The sequence below is a fragment of the Triticum aestivum genome, chromosome 2D (assembly GCF_018294505.1).
Source record: "Triticum aestivum cultivar Chinese Spring chromosome 2D, IWGSC CS RefSeq v2.1, whole genome shotgun sequence".
In the NCBI taxonomy this organism is placed as follows: Eukaryota; Viridiplantae; Streptophyta; class Magnoliopsida; order Poales; family Poaceae; genus Triticum; species Triticum aestivum.
Genome location: NC_057799.1, coordinates 652225075 through 652244480, shown reverse-complemented (window position 1 = coordinate 652244480; position 19406 = coordinate 652225075). Strand labels below are relative to the sequence as shown.

The 19406-nt window shown below is 48.6% G+C and overlaps 1 protein-coding gene across 2 annotated transcripts; it reads right to left on the bottom strand.

Annotated features, from left to right (window-relative positions):
* Window positions 1-3276: 3276 nt before the first annotated feature.
* On the bottom strand, window positions 3277-18475 carry LOC123055401 (disease resistance protein RGA5). Of its 2 annotated transcripts, none has more exons than XR_006426637.1 (6): window positions 18259-18475; window positions 18106-18148; window positions 17113-17986; window positions 4255-6208; window positions 4141-4180; window positions 3277-3971 (listed from the first exon to the last, which is right to left on the bottom strand). XR_006426637.1 is itself a non-coding variant. In XM_044479415.1 (6 exons), exons 3-6 carry the CDS (start codon window positions 17934-17936, stop codon window positions 3943-3945), a joined length of 1746 nt encoding a protein of 581 aa, XP_044335350.1. In that variant the 5' UTR covers window positions 17937-17986; window positions 18106-18148; window positions 18259-18475; the 3' UTR covers window positions 3277-3942. The 2 variants fall into 2 exon arrangements, 1 of the variants encoding a protein (XP_044335350.1); XM_044479415.1 differs by having other exon boundaries at window positions 5356-6208.
* Between the last annotated feature and the right edge of the window lie 931 nt (window positions 18476-19406).

The following is a 19406-nucleotide window of genomic DNA, read 5'->3' as shown; positions in this document are numbered from 1 at the left end:
TCGTAGTCGATGGGAACGTCTCCTCCCACTGAAAGTGTATCGCTGGAAATCCAGAAATAAATCCAGGATTTGAACCCTGGTGGGTTGGGGATACCACTGTCCACCTAACCATCCCAACTACAGGTTGGTTCGCAGAAGATCGTCCATGTGATCAAGCATATTGGGCGGCCAGTCCTATTCGGCGCACAAATCGCTAAGTAGCTTGGCAGCGCATACCCTCCCCGTGTGCATGTGCTCTGTATGAGTTCGCCCATACTAGTTCCTTTCCACCGGTTCTGGGAAGGTTCTAGAACGTCCCTGAACCTTTTTTTTTGTTTTTTCTTACTTTTTTCTTCTGTTTTTCTTTCTTTTTATAACTAAGGTTTTTTCTTTCTCTTTTCCTTTTTCCCTTTTTCCAACTTTATTATATTTTTCATGTTTTTTCTTTTTTTTCTAATGTTCGTTTGTTCATTTTTACTTTCTTTTGAAATTCGGGAACAGTTCTTGATATTCACAAACATTTTTGTTTGTTTTCGATGAATATTTATCAAATCCCAACATTTTCTAAATTCGTGAATAGTTTGTTATATGACAACATTTTTAAAATAACGATCAATTTTTTAAATTCAAGAACAATTTTTTTGTGTGAACATTTTTCAAAATCATAAACATGTTTTGAATTCATGTTTTTCCAAATTCGCATTTTTCTGAAATTTTTTAACTTTTTTGAAATCCTAAATTATTTTAAAGAAAAAGGAATTAGAAAAGAAAAAACTTAAAGCAAAAACAAAAAGAGATGAAAAAAGAAACAGGGGACCTCCGACCCCGCTCATGGGCTGGCCCGAAAGGGCGCACGGGGGATGCGCATTGGCTCATTCGACAACGCCTCGAGATCAGTAGTTGATGGGGTATGATCTCGCAATAGTTGAGATTATAGCATCTGCGCCCATCTATCAAGATCACTCCTTTATGGTAGCAATAGCCATAGGCCCATTTAGTCTTTCTCTTAGTTGGGCCACAACAGGCCACGTGTAGGAGGCCACACACTCGTAAATAAGGATGAAGGCGAATCATATCGGTCCCCCTTCATTGGCTCGAGACTGTTCTTTTGCGTGCGTCAACGACCGGAGGCAACTATGGCGATGACCCCTCTGATGGGACTTTTACTCCAATGAAGCTGGACGGTGCCTCGTCGGCGCTCTATTTTGCAGTAGCCGAGCAGGCAGCACCGGCGAACTCCCAACCTTCGCAAGGCCAAATCAGAAGGCAGCAAGCAGCAGCAGATCAGCGATGGTGAGGGCAGCCAGCGGCACTGCACACGGCAACTAGGTGAGCCATTCTCTGTAATTTACCGAGAGATTCCACAATTGAAGGCCCACCATGGCCATTCCTAATTAGACTTGTTCAAACTTTCAGGTTAGGAAGTTTTTTTTGTTGACACCATAAGAAATTCATAAGTGAATACTGTCAGTGCACACTATTAGTGAGAACTTGTATTCTTCGTGTTCCCTCAAAAGATCATAATGTGAACTCAATATGTTTTACGACACGATACGAACAGCAAAATTACATCGCTGTAGGTTCATTCGCTCGCTCCAGTTTTTTTTAGTTTTTTATTTTTCTTTGGTTTTTCATCGGTTTTCCTTCGTTATACTTTGTTTTTTCACAATTTTTTCTGGATTTTTATTTCTTTGTTATACTTTTGGTTCTTTTTGTCTTTTTCTTCGTTTCTGTGTGTTCCTCAGTTTTTTGTTGCTTTTTTTTTGGTTTTAATCGGTTTCCTTTTTTGACACATGTCTACTTTTTGCGAGTACATGATGTACATTTTTAGCGCACATGTGAAACATTCTTTTGATACAGTTTGGACATTTTTCAAATACATGATGTACATTTGTTTTCAAGAATAGATGTTTTGAACACTTTTTGAAATACACAATAACATTTTTCAAACACACACTGTACATTTTGAAATGGCAATAAACATTTTTTTAAACCACATGAATATTTTTTCACATTGTATAGACATTTTTAATTTTGTCACATACATTCTTTCAAAACACATGAATATTTCTTTAAAATGGCACATATATTTTCCTAATGGAATAAACATCTTTTAACCTACAGAACAATTTTTGAACATTGTATACACATTTTCTAAAATGTCGCAATCTTTTTTGAATCGTTCGATTTTTTCTTAAAATATCACATATATTTTTAATGGTTCTATTTATTTTTATATTTAGCAAAAAAATGTTTTTACATTTTATACAGCTTATTTGAAAATTTCTGAAAAACATTTTCGAAGGTCACGAACATTTTCTTAAATGTAACATATATTTCTTGAATGTATGAATTTTTTTGAATTACAGAAACACCTTTTTGACATTGTATAAACATTCTATAAAATGGCACACACATGTTTTAAACAAGTGACATTTCTACATGTCACTAACATTTTCTGAACACATGATTAACATTTTTCGAATGCATGATAACATTTTTAAAATAAAATGTAAAGTGTTTCTTGTAACATATTCATATTTGAAATATTTTGAAACATAAACAATAGTAGAAAAACACGAAACGAAAACAAAAATTTGGAGAAAAACGAAAAAGCATGAGTGTTTTTTGAGGGGTAGGAAAAAGCATGGGTGACGGCAGTGTGACGTCCGGATGCGTGGTCAGTGGGCTAGCCCACACCAGGCCAGCGAATTAGTCCACCCGCTCGTGAAGGCCGGACGCGAATCCATCGGTCGCCCATCGTTGGCTCAAAAGAAAAAAAAGATTGCGTGCGCTGTCGACTGGAGGCGGCAGGGGAGCTAGGGTGGGAGCTATGGCGGCGACCCCTCCGATGGGATTTTCACTCCAGTGGAGGTGGGCGGTGGCTCATCGGCGCTCTAGTTAGCAGTAGCAGAGCGGGGCCATAACCAGAAGGCAGCAAGCAGCAGAAATTCACCGAGAAATTCCGCAACTGAAGGCCGACCGAGGCCATTCCTAATTAGACCTGTTCAAACTTTCAGATTATGAAGTTCCTTTTTTTGTTGACTACACCACAAGAAATTCACAAGTGAAACTGTTGGTGCATACTATTAGTGAGAACTTGTATTATTCGTCTTCTGTCAAAAGTGCCTGCTTCAGATCATAATCTGAACTCAAGCTGTTTCACTACATGATACCAACACCAAAAATACATTGCTGCCCTGATCTCCAGTGGGACACTAATTCTGAACTAAGATAAGAACAGATCAGCTCACTGGGAATGAAGAAAAAAATAAGTAGTCATTTGTTGCACTAGAAACGAAAGGTGATACATCCAAATAAACAAACTGCGTAGGGCTGCACTTTATTGATTTTTTTCATTTTTTTTATGAATTTACTGTTCATGAGGGTGTAAGGGCACCTGGGAGCTGTTAGACATTTCTCTTTTGAGAAAGGTGTAAAGAGTCTTAAAGCAGCCATGAGGACAGCAGGCACGCCGGGCAAACAAGCCGGTAGTACTGTACATGAGAAAGAAGTGAAGTAGTACATCATGAGCTACTTATTTGGAAGGAAAGTGAAAATAGATAGTTCATCATGAGCTAGCTAGCTTTCAGGCAGTAAAACAGAGGACCTTAGAAACGTAATGGTTCCTGAACAGAGGAAAACAAGAGCAGAATAGTGGATCACAGAATTTTAACTTACAAGAGTGTAGACAGTATTCAACACAATAGTTGAAAATGGAAATAGGTCCGCTGAGTTGGATGCACGCCAGGAAAACCCTCTAGTTACATTCGCTGGGAACATAACCTAAGGGACAAAAAACCTGGCGCACCACCACCAAACGTAGCCTTATTACACACTGAACAAACCAGTTTGACCAAATAAATATGTACAGGCAAAAGCACACAGGACTTCATTTCGTTGACATAGAAGGAACATAAGTTGAACATGCTGACGGAAGATAGAGGTTTGTGGGATAGAGAGTCAATGCCGACGGAACCACCTCCTGCTAGCTGAAACCAAAGGCAGAGACAAAGAATCACATGCAGTTCATATTGCGTCTTCTTGATGGTGTGGTGAAGTAAACAGACAGTGGAGAGCTAAAGAAGATGCTGAAACGATAATACTACTAGTTACAAACATATGCGTGATGTAGGAAAAACAACTGGACGGAATTGGTACCTGGACATAGGGTTTTGTTTATCGCTCGGCTCAACTCGGCCTGAAATCAAAAGAAATAGTTGTTAGACACGACAAAAGAAACAGGGGACTGAGAAAATGCAGAAATGAGAGTACCTCTCTATCATGTCAGTATTCATCGGCACGAAGGATGGGGCTTTGGGGATGGCTCTCTGCCACACACCTCAACGCGTCTATGGCTTGAGAATAATCTTCAGGGCTGACTTCCTTATTGGAAAGGTCAATTCTGAGTTGCTTGAGCGAAGGAAGGTTCCTTATGCTCAAATCAAACTCAGGACTGAGGATGTCATTCACTCGGAGACCGAAGCGAAGGCGTTGAATCATTGGCATAGCTCCTTTTTGGAACGTAGGGTTCACCAGTATAATTCTGTGGAAAAGGCATACTCTCGCCTCCGGGAAGGCACCGGCGCTAACTTCTAGCTTCTCCACCACTACTTTGATATTGCCTGTGTCAAGGGCGAGATAACGGAGAGCCGGCAGCATCCCAAGGTTCTGGATATCTCCGGAGCGCACTTCAATGGCAGTTAGATCAAGGTAGGAGAGTAGAGGCAGCGATGAAGAACAAATCCATGCAGGAATGAGCCGCAATTGGTTGTATGAACTAAGCCTGCGTAGGTTTGGAGGCGGCACCAAACCGTGCACTATGTCACGCCAATTACCATTAACGGAGATTTCCAGGCGCTCGAGTTTGTGTAGCTTGGCTATGGACCCAATCAAAGCTTTACTAACTTCATCATTTCCCCCAACATCCAATCTAAAGGAGAGCTCTCTTAGCCTGGTCATATGGCCCAGCTCTTTTGCGGTTTCTTCAGAATGAAAGCCCATATTGTGCCCCATTAGCTGTTCAAGGCATGTCAGGTTGCATAACCCTTTTGGTAGTGACATACCTGAATCAAGGATTAGGCACACCAACTGCCTCAGCTGAACGACACTGGACGATAATTCTTTTGAATTGGTCAATTGCAAGTCTAGTGTCTGCAAAAACTGTAGCTTTCCTATTTCCATAGGGAGCTTGCCAACCTTTGTGCCCCTTAACCCCAGATATCTCAAATGTAACAATTTATCGACATGCCTAAGGCAAATGCCAGGACTTTTTCGAAGATCACAACCTTCTAGATCCAATACACGTAAAACTTGAAATATAGAGAGAGGGGGGATCTTACTAACAACAGGACTAAAAGCCGTGAAAGACCTTACTTGTGACATGCTTGTGGTACCCATCTGAGTGGTGGTGAGATCTGTCATGCTCTTCTGGATGGACAATCTGCGGAAGTTCTCTTTCAAATCTGTGTCTCCATTGATAACATCCAATACAGTAACAAAGTTTACTTCGCTTGATAATTCACATATGAGATCCAGCATTATGTCATGTACACAACAAGCTTCAACCCTACCATCAACATGCATGTTTATCGGAATGATCATGTTTCTGTTTACTAGCTGGTTGAAGTAGCTATCTCCAAGCTCAAGCAGGCTAGCAGTTTCATCTTCTGCTTGGATAAATCCTTCACTAATCCATCTTCTTATCAACCGATCTCTGCTAATTTGATGATCTTCTGGAAAGATACTTAGATATAAAAAGCAAGTCTTCAAATAAGAAGGGAGGTCATAAAAGCTCAATGATAATATCCTCTTCATTTTCTTCACATGATCATCACCTTTTTTAAGTCCACGGCCAATAGATTTTTGCAAAACAGACCATTGATCAATTTGGTTGGTCCTCTCATTATTAGCCAAATAACTAGCCAAACTGATGATGGCTAATGGTACCCCAGCACATTTCTTTAAGATCTTTTTGGATACTTGGTGGAATCTAGGAGGACAAACCTCACTTCCAAATATTCTTCTATAGAAAAGTATTTGGGAGTGATTGTCAGAGAGAGGTTCCATCTTATGAATCATATCATCATTATAAGAGCAGCATATTTTAGAGACATCATCATGGCGGGTGGTAGTGATTATTATACTTCCACACCCATTGTCCACGAGTACAAGTCTGATTGTTTGCCATGCTTCTTTATCCCATAAATCATCGATAATTATAAAGTACCTATGCATATGGAAACACAAGAGGTACATGTTAGCAAAAAAAACAAATTTTTTTATCAAAAATATGAAAGCATGTCAACCACCTCAGTAATCCATATGAGGTACTATATTGTTATCGCTTGAGCAGTGGGTTTGTTTGATTTTTGGATTTTAATGTTTGAAATTTTGATGGTTCAGTGTTTGATGATAAAGGGTTCCCCGCTTTATATTATAAAACAACCATCTGATATATGCAGCTCGCTGGGGCCACAACACAACCAAATCCAAAAGAAAAAACAAAAGAAAGAAACCGACATTTTTTTCTTTTCCGACAGCGATCTTGACAGCTCTAAACAACCGTCATTTTTTTCTTATTGAGTTAGGCCACGTTAGAGATGTGGGGTCAGTTAACCCCACAGGTTTTTGGCTGCTGATTGAAACCCAGCTATGAGTACTCCTCTGAACCCATAGGTCACTGCAGCTGACCCCACTCTCATTCACACATACGGTGAATATTTTGGGCCATCTAGCAGGAAAACCATTCCAGCTCACGTGCTCTCCCTCTCTCTCCAAGGGCGTGTTTGGTTGCCCGCATATAGCCCAGCCTGGCCCGCGCGAGAAGAACTTGGCCCGTTTGGTTGTCTACGTTTACTGTGCGGCCCACATCGCACGGAACTTAAAGCACGTCCAGGCCAGGCCCAGGGGAAACGCCCGAATCGGCAGTAGCTCGCGAGCCTGGCTCGGACAAGGTAGGGGAGGGCGACGCGCTTCTCTCCTCGTGCGCCCAGGGAGATGGTGCGAGCTCGCCCGCGTCGCCGAAAAATCGGCGGGAGGATTTCGGCTCACCTCCCGCCGAGTCCACCCCTATTTAGCCCCCTCCCTCACCGCCCCAACTCCCGCCAGCATTCTCCCTCCGTTCGAGCTTTCCCGCCGACGCGCATCGGCACCGACGAGTAGTTGAGTGGCGCATCTTCATCGGCCGGCGGTCCACGACGTCGGCGTTCCTTCACCGGCCGGCGTTGATCTTCTACGACCGTCCCCCTCGTCCTCGAGCTGCAGCCATGGCCTTTGTGAGTTCAATCCCCCTTTCTCTCTGTTCCTTCTAGCTAGATCTGAGCTGCAGCTAGGGTTTGATCTAGATGCATGGTTGATTAGTGGTCTGATCTGTGAGCTCATATGGTTGATTGCTATGCTGCGGTTGCAATTTGTGGTAGGGCTAGATGTTCAAGCATGTGGTAGGCTAGATTAGTACTAGAGTTTGAAGTTGAACCTTGTGCTTGTGTTGATTCATGCTTAGATCTTTGATTAGTATGATAGTGATGAAGCATGTGCTTGCTATGATAGTGATGAACCATGTGCTTGCTATGATAGTGATGAACCATGTACATGTATGCTCCTGCTTTCATGAATTGTCCGGTATGTTGTGTGTTATGCTTATTGTCAATGCGTGCTACGATTGTAGGACATGACCACGCGGACGCAAGATCTTAGTCAGGCACTTGTCCTGTCCGACAACCAGTTTGCTCCATCGTTTGTCGAGGACTCGCAGCCTATGTCCGAGATGGCACCTGATTCAGAGGTGTTCACGTCCGATTCCCTCTATGTGCTAGTAGTGCCTGTTGAGCCAACTCCTGCCGCTGCTGCCGCTGCACTCAAGGTAGCAACAACAAAGGCAAAGAAGGATGGTAGGTCGAACAACATGAAGTGGCAGCCGTTCATGTCCACGTTCATGCTGAACAAGATGTGTGAGCTCATCTCTAGTGGAGTTAGGACTGACAAGGCCCAGGGTGTTGTGTTCGTTGCCATGGCAGACGCTCACAGGGTGTTGTGGCTCAGGACCTGGCTGGGCAAGCACTACCACTAGAGTAGTGCTACCTGTGAGCGTGCCTGATCACCGACGACGATGGCGGTGGCGACGACGATGACGATGACGACGTACATTTTGTGTAGCTAGGGCTGGAAAACTATTTGATGGTCTGTATATTTTGATGAGGTGGTATATACTAACCCCTCACGATGATGGTGAACTTGCGGTGGTAAGACGACACCCTCTTTTGGATGTGGTGGTAGGATAACACGATGGTAGTGCTAGGTAGAACTTGCTATGCCGTATGATCATGCATGCTTTACTTCTTCTCTTCCGCTACATTGTTGTTTGTGTGCTACTTTGCTTGCTACTTGTGTGCTCCATTGATTTGTTGCTTCAACTCGTGCTCTTGTGCATTGCTAGGGCAAGTGGTATGCCGTGTTCATCGGTAAGGCTCCAGGGGTTTACAGTTCATGAGAAAAAGCCAGTGCACAAGTGGCATCGTATAGCAATAGCAGCCATAGAGGGTTCAAGACTAGGCAGGAAGCAGAACAAGCTTACTCTGACTGGGTGCGAAAGCATGGAGGCAGCAGTGTTGAGAGTGGCAAGGTTGGAGGTATCAAGGTGGATCGTCAGTTTGGGCTGAAGCTGAAGAACTTCATCATCTTCGCCCAGTTCATCGCAATTGTTGTGTTGTGGCGTTGGTGTGCTAGGTGTGATCATTGCGGGTAAGCTCACCAATTAGGGTACAAGGTAAGCACAACATGTACACTGTATGCAACCAAACGCCGTGTCCATGTGCCGCTTGGGTCAATGCAGGCAACCAAACAAAGTGCACTTGCGTATTACCTAATGCAGGGACACTAGATGCAGGCAACCAAACAACTTGCAGATGGCGTATTAGGGCATGTTTTTGCTCAACCAGGCTGGGTTGAGAAGTTATGCGATGCAGGAACTGTTCACAACGGCAACCAAACACGGCCCAAACCATCGAATCTTCAATCTCTCTTCCCGCTCAGTCCCCTTTTTTATTCCCCAAATATTTAATCTCCCTCAAGCTAAGAAGATTAGGAGACGGTACTTTTTTTTGAAACGAGACAAAAGATTTGTCATTTTTATTAATTAAGAAGAAGAGAATTGCCCGGTTAATTAACGAAAATCCGAACGAAAACCGTCACACATGCCCGCAAAAAGGGAACACCGGCCGACCTGGCACCCACAAGATCACGCACACCGTCGAGGAGAGAACACCATCAAGGCTGCCTGCAATGTCATCGTCATCACCTCTCCCCGGGCAGGAGACTCCAACTTCGCCACTGACGACCTGTCAAGACCCCTCCAAACGAACGACACCCAAAGACCTCGTCGGCCATAGCCAAACAATCAGCCGAGACATCAGGGACCGGCAGCTCCGATTTTTTTGATGCGCTTCGTGGGAGAAAGTTGCAAGCCTCGCACCGACCTAGTCCAGCGCAACCTTTGAAGAGCACCGTTCGCTGAAACCACCCTCATGGAGTCATCGTTGCCGCAGGGGCCCTGCCACACGCAGCTCCGACTTCTCTGTCACAGTGAGAAACAAACATAGGCGCACCCAATGGCGAATCAGACCGTCGACATCAGAAGGGCAAGCCGCGACCCAGCTCTGCACGCCTCCATCGTCGTCGCCGCACAAGTCGCAACGCCAACCACGCGCATCACCGATTGGGCACCTGCCAACCGTGATGACGTGCACGTCCAGCCCAAGGGAAGCGCAGAATAGGTTCACCGGTCTTCAAAGCAACGCCTGAAAGGCGTCAAAGGAGGAAACGCCGTAAAGACGACGCCGTTGCCCAACCCAGACGGGTCTAGGCTTGCACCTGAAGAACCAGATCTGAGGATGAAGCTGGTGGAGAAACTCCATGGTGACGCCTTCAAATAGGGGAACGACGCCCGCAGGGGCCGCCACCACCCGCCAACGCGAGCCAGGCAAGCCTTCGCTCAGAGCAACTCAAGAACCACCCAACCCCACGCAGCCGGCCACGCCGACCCGCACATCCGCTGGCCCATACACCTCCTGCGCCTAGACAGCGCCATCAACACACAGGAGCCACCACCAATCCTCGTCGCCAGTCAACGCCGCGAGCCAGATCTGACCTAGCACGGCCAGATCAAACAACCACCAGCAGCCGCGCCCTCAGCGGTGGAGCTAGCAACCGCGCACCACCAGCGCACCAGGGGCGCAATCCACCAGGCAGGGAACGTGGGCTGCCACCCCACCGCTCCAAAGAAGAGAACTGGAGGGACAAAGCCCTCGAGCTCCTCACTGCCGCCGCATGAGGGAGCACCGCAGCCTCCACCTCTTAGGAGAGCGCCGCCGAGGGATCCGCCTGACCGCACCAGGGTGGCCGCCGAGTTGCCGGATAATCCGCATCGCGCAGCCGCGGAGGTCCGAGCCTCCCCCACTGAAAGCACGCGGAGAAACACCCCGCCGCCGCCGTCTGCCGCTCGGGCTTAGCCCGCCGGCGTCCTCCGGTGGCGGCGAGGGAGGGGTCACGGCGGTGGCGGCTAGGGTTCCGCCCGAGCCGCCCCTGAGCGAAGCAGGCGTCTCTCTCTCTCTCTGTTAGAATAAATCCGAGGCATACCATCGATCATCCGAGGACCAAGCAATCACACTAGGCACGACACCGAGATTTTTTAACGAGGTTCACCGATATGGCTACATCCCTGGGGCCTGACTATGGGCGCTCCTCCCGATGACACCACTATATATGAGAGGCCTAGGATACAAGTGCCCTATTAGGACACGACTCCATATCCTATCTAAACACAGTACTACTCAGAGTCCAACTGTAACCTACCTTGTACACAATATTCGACACAACTCTAACAAACTCCACCTTGGCGAATATTCTCCATCATCTTGAATTCGTCAATGCGTCAAACTTCCATATACATTGGGTTTGAGCTTATTCCATGAGTACCACTGCTACTCCAAAGATTCCATATGACTCCACCTGCAACTTGTAGTCCCTCCTTTTCTTGACCACAGTCAACACTCGAGCAAAATTAATTTCCTTGTTACTCTAGTTTGTGCTCCCAACTTTCAGAGTATCCGCCCAATGTCATCACACACTGATCACTGACCTGTATGAAAGTGAACAACTCTAATATTGGGTGTCACACATAAGAGTTACCTGAACTCAACATCACGGCTCCTTTCTTGCCCGCCTGTCTGAAACTTGAAGGAATTTCACCGTTGCTTGTAGTCATCCCGAGTCAAATTCGCAGTTGTCTCACCACATGTATGACCGCCAGATCCCTGGCCCGTCTCCATGTCCCATGCATACCGCACGCCTCGCCGCTATTACCGCGTCGAGCCTCCGCTGCCCCGGTCGAGTCTCTCAAGGGTCATGAACCTACATCACTCAACCCCCACTGCAGAGTACCACCGATCATCACCGACCGATGACGAGTTTCACGCTTCTATCAGACCACTGGGCTCCAGTCCGAACTGCATGTCACTCGCTTTTTCCCGCCTGCTGAATAGGCTTCGGCCCCGTCGACTTACGCCGTAGCCCCTCAATCCAGCTCCACCTTCAACATGACTCCATGGTAGATGATCAATCCACCCCTGCGCCTCATCGACTTCAAGCTCCGTGTATACACCACCTTGAATCAATCCCGCGCCATAGTCTTGTCGAAGTCGCACAAGCCTCAGGCATGTGCACCACGTGTTTCCACGTCCAGAAGTCGGTCACCATCAGCATCACGCCCATTTGTCATTGTCACCGATTCCACCACCGTCGATCCGTCAGACTATCCAGTCCGACCCAGCCGAATTTCCCCGACTGCAACCTTCTGCAACTCCTCACAGTCCTCCTCGTCCGTCTGGCTTGACATCCCGCAACGCCTTCAAACATCCCTGTTGTGCCAACAAATTTTCACCCTTGTCTGCCATAACCCAAGGTTTTCAGTTTTGTCAAACTTCTTCACCTCAAACCTGGTTCCCGTTGGTGCCATGATTCTTTGTACGGCTGACCCTGTGAAAATTTATCGGAGCTTTCCACGCGATGCCCCAAGTATACGAACAGATCCTCTATGTACTACTAGCACAACGAACCAAGAGTTGGTCTTCACGCGATGGCTCACTTGGCTCAAATCCAATACGTTAGCTATTGCCTTTTCTGCCAATGCCATACAACTTACGATGGATTTTCCTTGGATCTGCGTCTGTAGGCTGCCTTGATGTTGCAGGTCTCCGGCTCGGAACGAGGAGAATCTCCTCCCGGGACTAGGTCCCTTTTCTTTTTGTCCAAAACAAATCCTACGATGCTGCCTTGCTAGACAACCCGAGGTGCGATTCCACGAGCACAAAACCTGCGTACCACACACCACCTTCGGCCTGCCCGGCCATAACACGCCATCTGGGCCTCGCACAGGGCTAGGCCAGCCACGTGCTCCTTCCAGGACTCTCCAAGCGCTGTGTCAAGCGCTCTGCCGTGCTGTCATGCATTACGTCGCCGCCGCTCAAACGGATCGAGCCGCTCTGATCCGATTTCAACCGCAATGCTCTTCGCCTGACTTCTTCCAATCGATCTCAACCGTGCAACACTTGTTGCTTTACGCCAATTTCCGTGTAGACGATACCGATCTAGAAAATCAAGCCGTCCACTGAATCAACACACGATCCGTCTCGATCTCAAACCTTGCTCATGATATCATTTGTTAGAATAAATTCGAGGTATACCATCGATCATCCGAGGACCAAGCAATCACACGAGGCACGACATCAAGATTTGTTAACGAGGTTCATCGATATGGCTACATCTCCGGGGCCTAACTATGGGCGCTCCTCCCCATGACACCGCTACAATACCGCATCCGGTCGCCCTGGACACCGGCACATGCCGCCGGCTTCCCTTGCGTTCCGGTGCTATTATGTTGGCATATGTTACATCGTGTGTCTAGCCCTACTATATATGAGAGGCCTAGTATACAAGTGTCCTGTTAGGACACGACCCCATATCCTATCTAAACACAGTACTACTCAGAGTCCAACTGTAACCTACTTTGTACACAATATTCGACACAACTCTAAGAGCATCTCCAGCCGCGCCCCCAACAGCCCCCCCCCCCCCCCCCCCGCAAATTTTTAGCGCCGGTGGCCGAAAATCGGCCCAGTCGCGCCCCCAGGTTCTCGTTTAGCGCCGGTTTGGACGAAATACAGAGCCGGCGATTCCGCCCCGAACCCAAGCAGGCGGGTGTTGTCTGGGTGCGCCGGCACAAGCGAAAAGCGGCGTGGGGCCGCTCTGTCGGCGACCGAAGCCCTTTTCCCGCCCTTTTCCCGCCGTTTTCTCCCGCTCCCCCCTCCCTCTCTCTTCTCCATTCCTCCCGCCAAAACCTCGCCTCCTCCCTACCCGTCCGCCCACCGTGCCGCCAAAGAAGTACGTGATGCCGAGCGCCGCGACGGATCCCACAGCCGCCGCCGCCCAGCCGAAGCAAAGGAAGCCGAGGGCGCCGCTATCCAGGCCCCCCGGCATGAGCAACGCCGAGTGGAAGACGGATGTGGAGCGCCGGGAGGCCGTCACCGTCGATAGGAGCAACAAGGCCGAGATGGCCAGTGAAAAAAAGAAGGCGCACGCTGCGGCTGCGGCGGTGGCGGAACAAGCGGAGGCGGCGCGCGCGGCGATGATGAATCCACCCGGTGGGCACTCCTACGCGGCCTGGAGCCAGCAAAGCGTCGGCTCTCCGACCGAGTTCTCGTCGGCGCCGCACCCATGGAGCACGTCGTCGCCGGGCTATGCCGATGGGGACGCCCATGGTGGCTTCAACCCCAACATCACCTTCCCCCATGGGCGCCCTGTCCAGCGCACGCCCTCGCCCGCGTTCACCGGCGTGCCGTACCCGCCGTACACGTACTCGCCGCCGGACTACGCAGCCTCACCGACGCTGCCTCTCCGCCGCGTCCTCTACTCGCAAGCCGCATCCTCGACGCATCTCGGCGAAGCCGATGCGACGGAGGCCGACATGGAGGACATCATCACAGCCGGCTCGGCTGCCACCGCCGCTTCCCTTGGGTTCAATACGCAGGACGGCTCGATTGACCTTGGCGACATGGACGACGAGCTCGACTACGGCGAGGAAGAGACGGAGGAGGAAGAGGAGGAGGAGGAACCGGCGCCGACAAGGAAAGGCAAGAAGAAGAAGAAGAAGAAGGCCAAGCTCGGCGAGCCACGCATCAAGTGGGCGTCCAAGGAAGAGGAGTGCCTCGCCGAAGCGTGGAAGGTCGTCTGCCTCGACCCGGTCACTGGCACCAACCAGAGCATCGAGACGTATTGGGACCGCATCAAGGCCGAGTTCGACGAGCGGAAGCTCGTCGACCCGTACTTCAAAAGCGTGCACATGAAGCGTGGGTCGAAGGCGATGGCGAACCATTGGGGGCTCATCCAAACGGCGTGCAGCAAATGGCATGGGATCGTCGAGGAGGTCGCGGCTCGCGCGGAGAGCGGCACCAGCGTCGAGGATCAGGTATCGCACGCCGTCCTTACTGTGGCCTTCCGCCGTGCGCGTGCTCTTTCGCCGCGTGCGCGCCGTGCGCGCGCCGAGCACGCCGACTGATGTTCTTCCTTCGGCGCAGCTGCTACGCATGCTCGCCATGTTCCGCGATGACAACAGCGACGCAGAGTTCAAGTACCTCCACGTCTTCAAGCGGATCGACAAGTGCGAGAAATGGGCGGCCGTCCGACGCAACCTTGCCAAAGCCAAAGAGACGTACAAAGCGGACGCGCTGACCGCGGGCGCGGCCGACGGGCGCCTGGACGGCAACAAAGGTGCCAAGAAGGCGAAATACGCCGGGTCGGCTGCCGCGCGCATGCAAAAGTCCATCGAACACTGCCTCGCCGACGCCAAGACCAGGGCCGCCCAGCGAGAAGAGAAAACTGAGGCGAGGTGGGCTGTTTTGATGACGAACAGCGCCGTCAAACTCGACTTGCTCCGGACCAACGCCGCCGCGAAACTCAAAGCTCAAGACGCGAAGAAGAGGAACAACGACCTCGCCTTCTTGATGGGCGGCGCTGACATGCTCCAGAGCGGCGACGAGAAGCTCAAGGCGTGGTTCTTGGCGGAGCGCGGCCTCATCCTGAATCAGATACCGGCGACGCCGACGCCGCCGCCCAGCCCGGCGGCTGATGACGATGCCCCCGCGACGCCCAGCCCCACCGACGAAGCCTACGCCGCGCCAAGCAGCACAGAAGCCGCGCCGACCAGCCCGGAAGCCGCGCCGACTCCTTCCAGCCCGCGTACGCGCGCCGCCGCCGCCGCCGGAGGTTGAGCTCGACGTTTGATGTACTCCTTCCGCGACCTTCCTTTTCTGTACGCCGAACTACTGCGTGTCCTTTTATTTAATCGCCGAACTGTGGCACCGAATCGCCAAACTATTGCGATGATCGCCGATTTGTTGTTTTTTTGAGCGGGAACGATGGAGTTCGAATATGGGGCACCTTGGGGGGCGGCACCTGGGGGCGTGGCTGGGGAAAAACGAACCCCAGAGACCGATCTAGCGCCGGTTCGCCCCCAGGCCGCTCTTTTTCGGTGCCCTGGGGGGCCGAACGGCTGGAGATGTTGTAACACTCTCTGAAACGGTTTGCGAGTTCCCAGGAGACGGTACTTCGAGGAGCCGAGTAGGCGGCTGTCGATTGCGTTGCCGGAGCCGTGGACATGGAGGCTACAACGAGCTTGGAGGAGAGGAGCCAGAGCTCGCACTGCCTGACGAGTCTGCCTCGCTGGCCCAGCGCCCGTCCCACTGCCGGCAAAGCAGCCGGCCTATGTGCCAAACACTGTAGCAAGAGGAACGGAAAGGAGGTCTTCGTGAGTATTGTAAAGCTTTGACCCCATAGAAATTTTTTTCCTGGCGCCGCCGTTGCTGAGAAGAGTTTATGATGACGGGTGTGTGTGGCAATCAGCTGGGCTGTTTAAGGGTGATATGTCACCCTTGCAGAGGTAGTTTAGGTGGGCATACCAGGAGTAGTTGGGTCTCCTCTGTCTAAATGCCATCTATGTAAGCCGTGGACTGTGGATGGGTCTTCTTTGCCCACTTCTCCTATGCATATATGATACACATGCTTAAGTGTATTCTAGAGAGAAAAAAGGATGAAATTGGGCATGACACAGAGCCCCACTGGTGGCAAGAGGTCAAGGTAGGTACAGTGAGAAAAATAGAAGTAGGCGTGGGAACACATATACAATTGGAAATGCATGAAAAATAAGGTGAGATGATTTTAAGAGATGAAGTCTTTTTCCTTATCAAATGAAATAAACAAGTACATGTGCTGAAATAAGTGATTTTGCTTTTTTGTGTGTAGCTCAGACCAAAACATGTTTCATCTTGAGAATTTACAGAAACGTAGTATACATCCGTAGGCATGTGCGTGTTTGTTTGAAACTTCAAAAAATGATTTCTGAATTTCTCAAAATTCCAGGTTCCATGGAGCCCGGGATCCAAAAGGTATTTCTGATAAAAATATATTTTCTATCTATATAAGATATAACTTTTGTCGAAGAAAAGGAAATGAGACAAGCGACCATATGTTGTATGGTTTAGGGAAAGGAAAGGTAAAATATATAATTATTATAATTCTGAAGTAAGGAGACTATATGGTGTGCACTTCAAAAAAGAGAACATGTCAGTTATTTAGATCAATCAAGGATCAAGTCGAGAATGACAATGTGCCCTACTTTGCGGCTACAGGTGGCAAGAGGCCACGTTAGGTATATTAAAAAAATAGAAGTAGGCATGGGAACATGTGAATGCACAATCAGAGAAGCATGGAAAATAAGGTGAGATGATTTCCAAGGTGTTGTCGTTTTTCCTTATCTAATAATGAGGTAAAACATCTACAGAAATTTAGTATTAAATAGAAAGATACATATATGCATCACCCACTAGCTAGTTATCCTTTTCTTTTGACCAAAATTATAATCGTCGTTTCCGGCAGGATTGACGCTATGGGTGCTTCTTAGATGTACAACTAGGCCACAAGAAGTCTTAATGTATTATATACTGGAGATGTATACGTGCCATTAGCGTGGATGGCATCTGCAGCAATATAAATGACATGGTTGGTTGGATCGGTGCGGCGTACCTTTTCTTGCTAAGCAGTTCACGGGCTAGGATGATGAGCTGCTCTACATCCAAGTTTGCTGCATTCATACTAGCGTGTTTTTCCTTGTCAAGTTTGAAGAGAAGATTGCTTAATACTTTCTTCATGTCGGGATTCCGAGACACAGACACAAAAGCTTTGTAATCAAATTTTGTTGGAAGGGAATCATATACTTCTCTGGCAAGTGTGGTCTTGCCCAGTCCTCCAAATCCCACAACTGAGAGTATCTTGAGATGCGCGTTGGACACTGGATAACCGTCACTGATCTTCTTGATAATATCGTCCCTTGCTTTCTGTAGGCCGATGATATTCTTCTTATCCCCATAGAAAACCTCCCAGAAAGGGTCAGTGGTGGTCCTTTTCGCTGCAGGTAAATTATCAAGATTATACCTTTCATGTCGTCTGGTCACATCTTGCAACCGCTCATGGATCTCTTCGACTGCTGTGGAAATCTCACGGCGAGCCTTGCCCTTTTTAAACACGTTTACCATCTTGACCATGAGCTTCTTGAAGTTGAACTGATCAGCATTGGGGTCACTGCCCTCAACACGCACCAGGAGAGAGTCAACAACATCCTCCATGTCGTAAGACAGCTCCCTGACATCGTCAGCCCAAAGCTTGATCTGATCGTCGAGCTGATCTCGCGGCACCTCTGCCACCTTGCCAAGGGCAGCGCGCATAATATCCAGCTCGGCAGAGAAGGACTTGACCTTTTTCTTGACGCCCTTCTGTAGCTTGTACTCCTCCTTGATAACCTCGCTCAATTTGTTGAGGAGGGAGCCCATGGCCCCCATGGCCAGATCCATGGCTTACTCAATCTTCTCTTGCTGATGGTCACCGGGGATGGTGTCACGATCTGAATACCAAAAGGGAGAAAAAAAAAAGCAGAATGTAACAACAAGATATTACAAGGGAATTGAGAGATACCACAAAGGGATTCCTAAAGCTACTGAGTAGTTAGTGAGGGGTCCTGACCAAATCTTCTGTTGTTGATGGGCACCGGGCATGAGGTTACGATCTGAATACCACAAGAAAAGGAACGGAAATGTTACATCAAGAGACTACAAGGGGAATGGAGAGATATCACAAAGGGATTACTGAAGCTAATGAGCAGTGAGGGGATCTGACCTCGATCCAAAGACAACGGCGTTGCGGTTCGTCCCTCCCAAGGTGCCAGTAGAGGGGATCTGAACGAGGCCCTCCGCAGCCGGCAGGGTCAATCAATCTTTGCTCTCTTGCTTTCTATCGGAACACAGGCTCCATCTTGCTTGTCCGTGTAGTGGTTGCTGCAGTGTGGCTCTGCCCAAAGCCTAACAATTGTAGTATACTGGGAAGGGCGAGAGGGGACGAGTGGGAAGAGGACATGTATGTGGCCGGCTTTAATCGGGGAAAGACTTTATGATATCAACCCTAAAAACTCAAATTTAGACATTTCAGAAAAATCTGAATTTATTTAACATCATCCATGTGGGGTATATCTACAACTCGAAAAAAAATTAGCTCAAAACTCAATGTACATTTGGAGTTTAAAAAAGACAAATTTTGTTAGAGTTGTGTTGAGTATTATTGTAGAAGACAGGTTACAGTTAGATTTGGAGTCGTATAATGTGTAGACAGGATATGATGTAGTGTTCTTATATGACTCTTGTATCCTAAACCTCTCACATAATGCACGGGTAGACACACGATGTAACTCATGCCAACTTAATAACACATGCACACTAGGGGCGCCGATGGTGTATGCCGACGGCTGGAGTGCGGTATTGTAGCGGTGTCAAGGGGAGAAACGGCCGTAGTCAGGCCTCGTTCACAAATCTCAGTGTCGTGTTCGTGTGATTGCTTGGTCCTAGGTACATCGACGGTGCGCTTTAGATTAATTCTAACAAGTGATATCATGAGCAAAGCTGCAAGGTCTGAAGGTTGCGGATCGTTGATCTAGAGAAGGCCGTGGTTGTTGGAAAGGTCGACAAGAGCGGTGTGATTAGGCAGCGGCGGAGGTTGTCGGCCGTTTGATGTTGCGGATGGGTCGAAGGGGATATCTGTTGGTCTCGATGGAAAATTCTCGGCCAGAATAGCAACACCGACAGGAATCAGAAGCAGTCGAAAGCAACATTGGCGGCGGTATCGCATAGCACATGTATAAAAGCAACAAATCAAGTGTGGCGGCGGCGTGTGTCTGCCCTACCGCGTTGTGTCGTTGGGCTGCGGACATGAGGTGTTGGCGTCCAATATGTGACTTGTTCATTTTCACACAGATCAGTGATCGGTGTGTCACG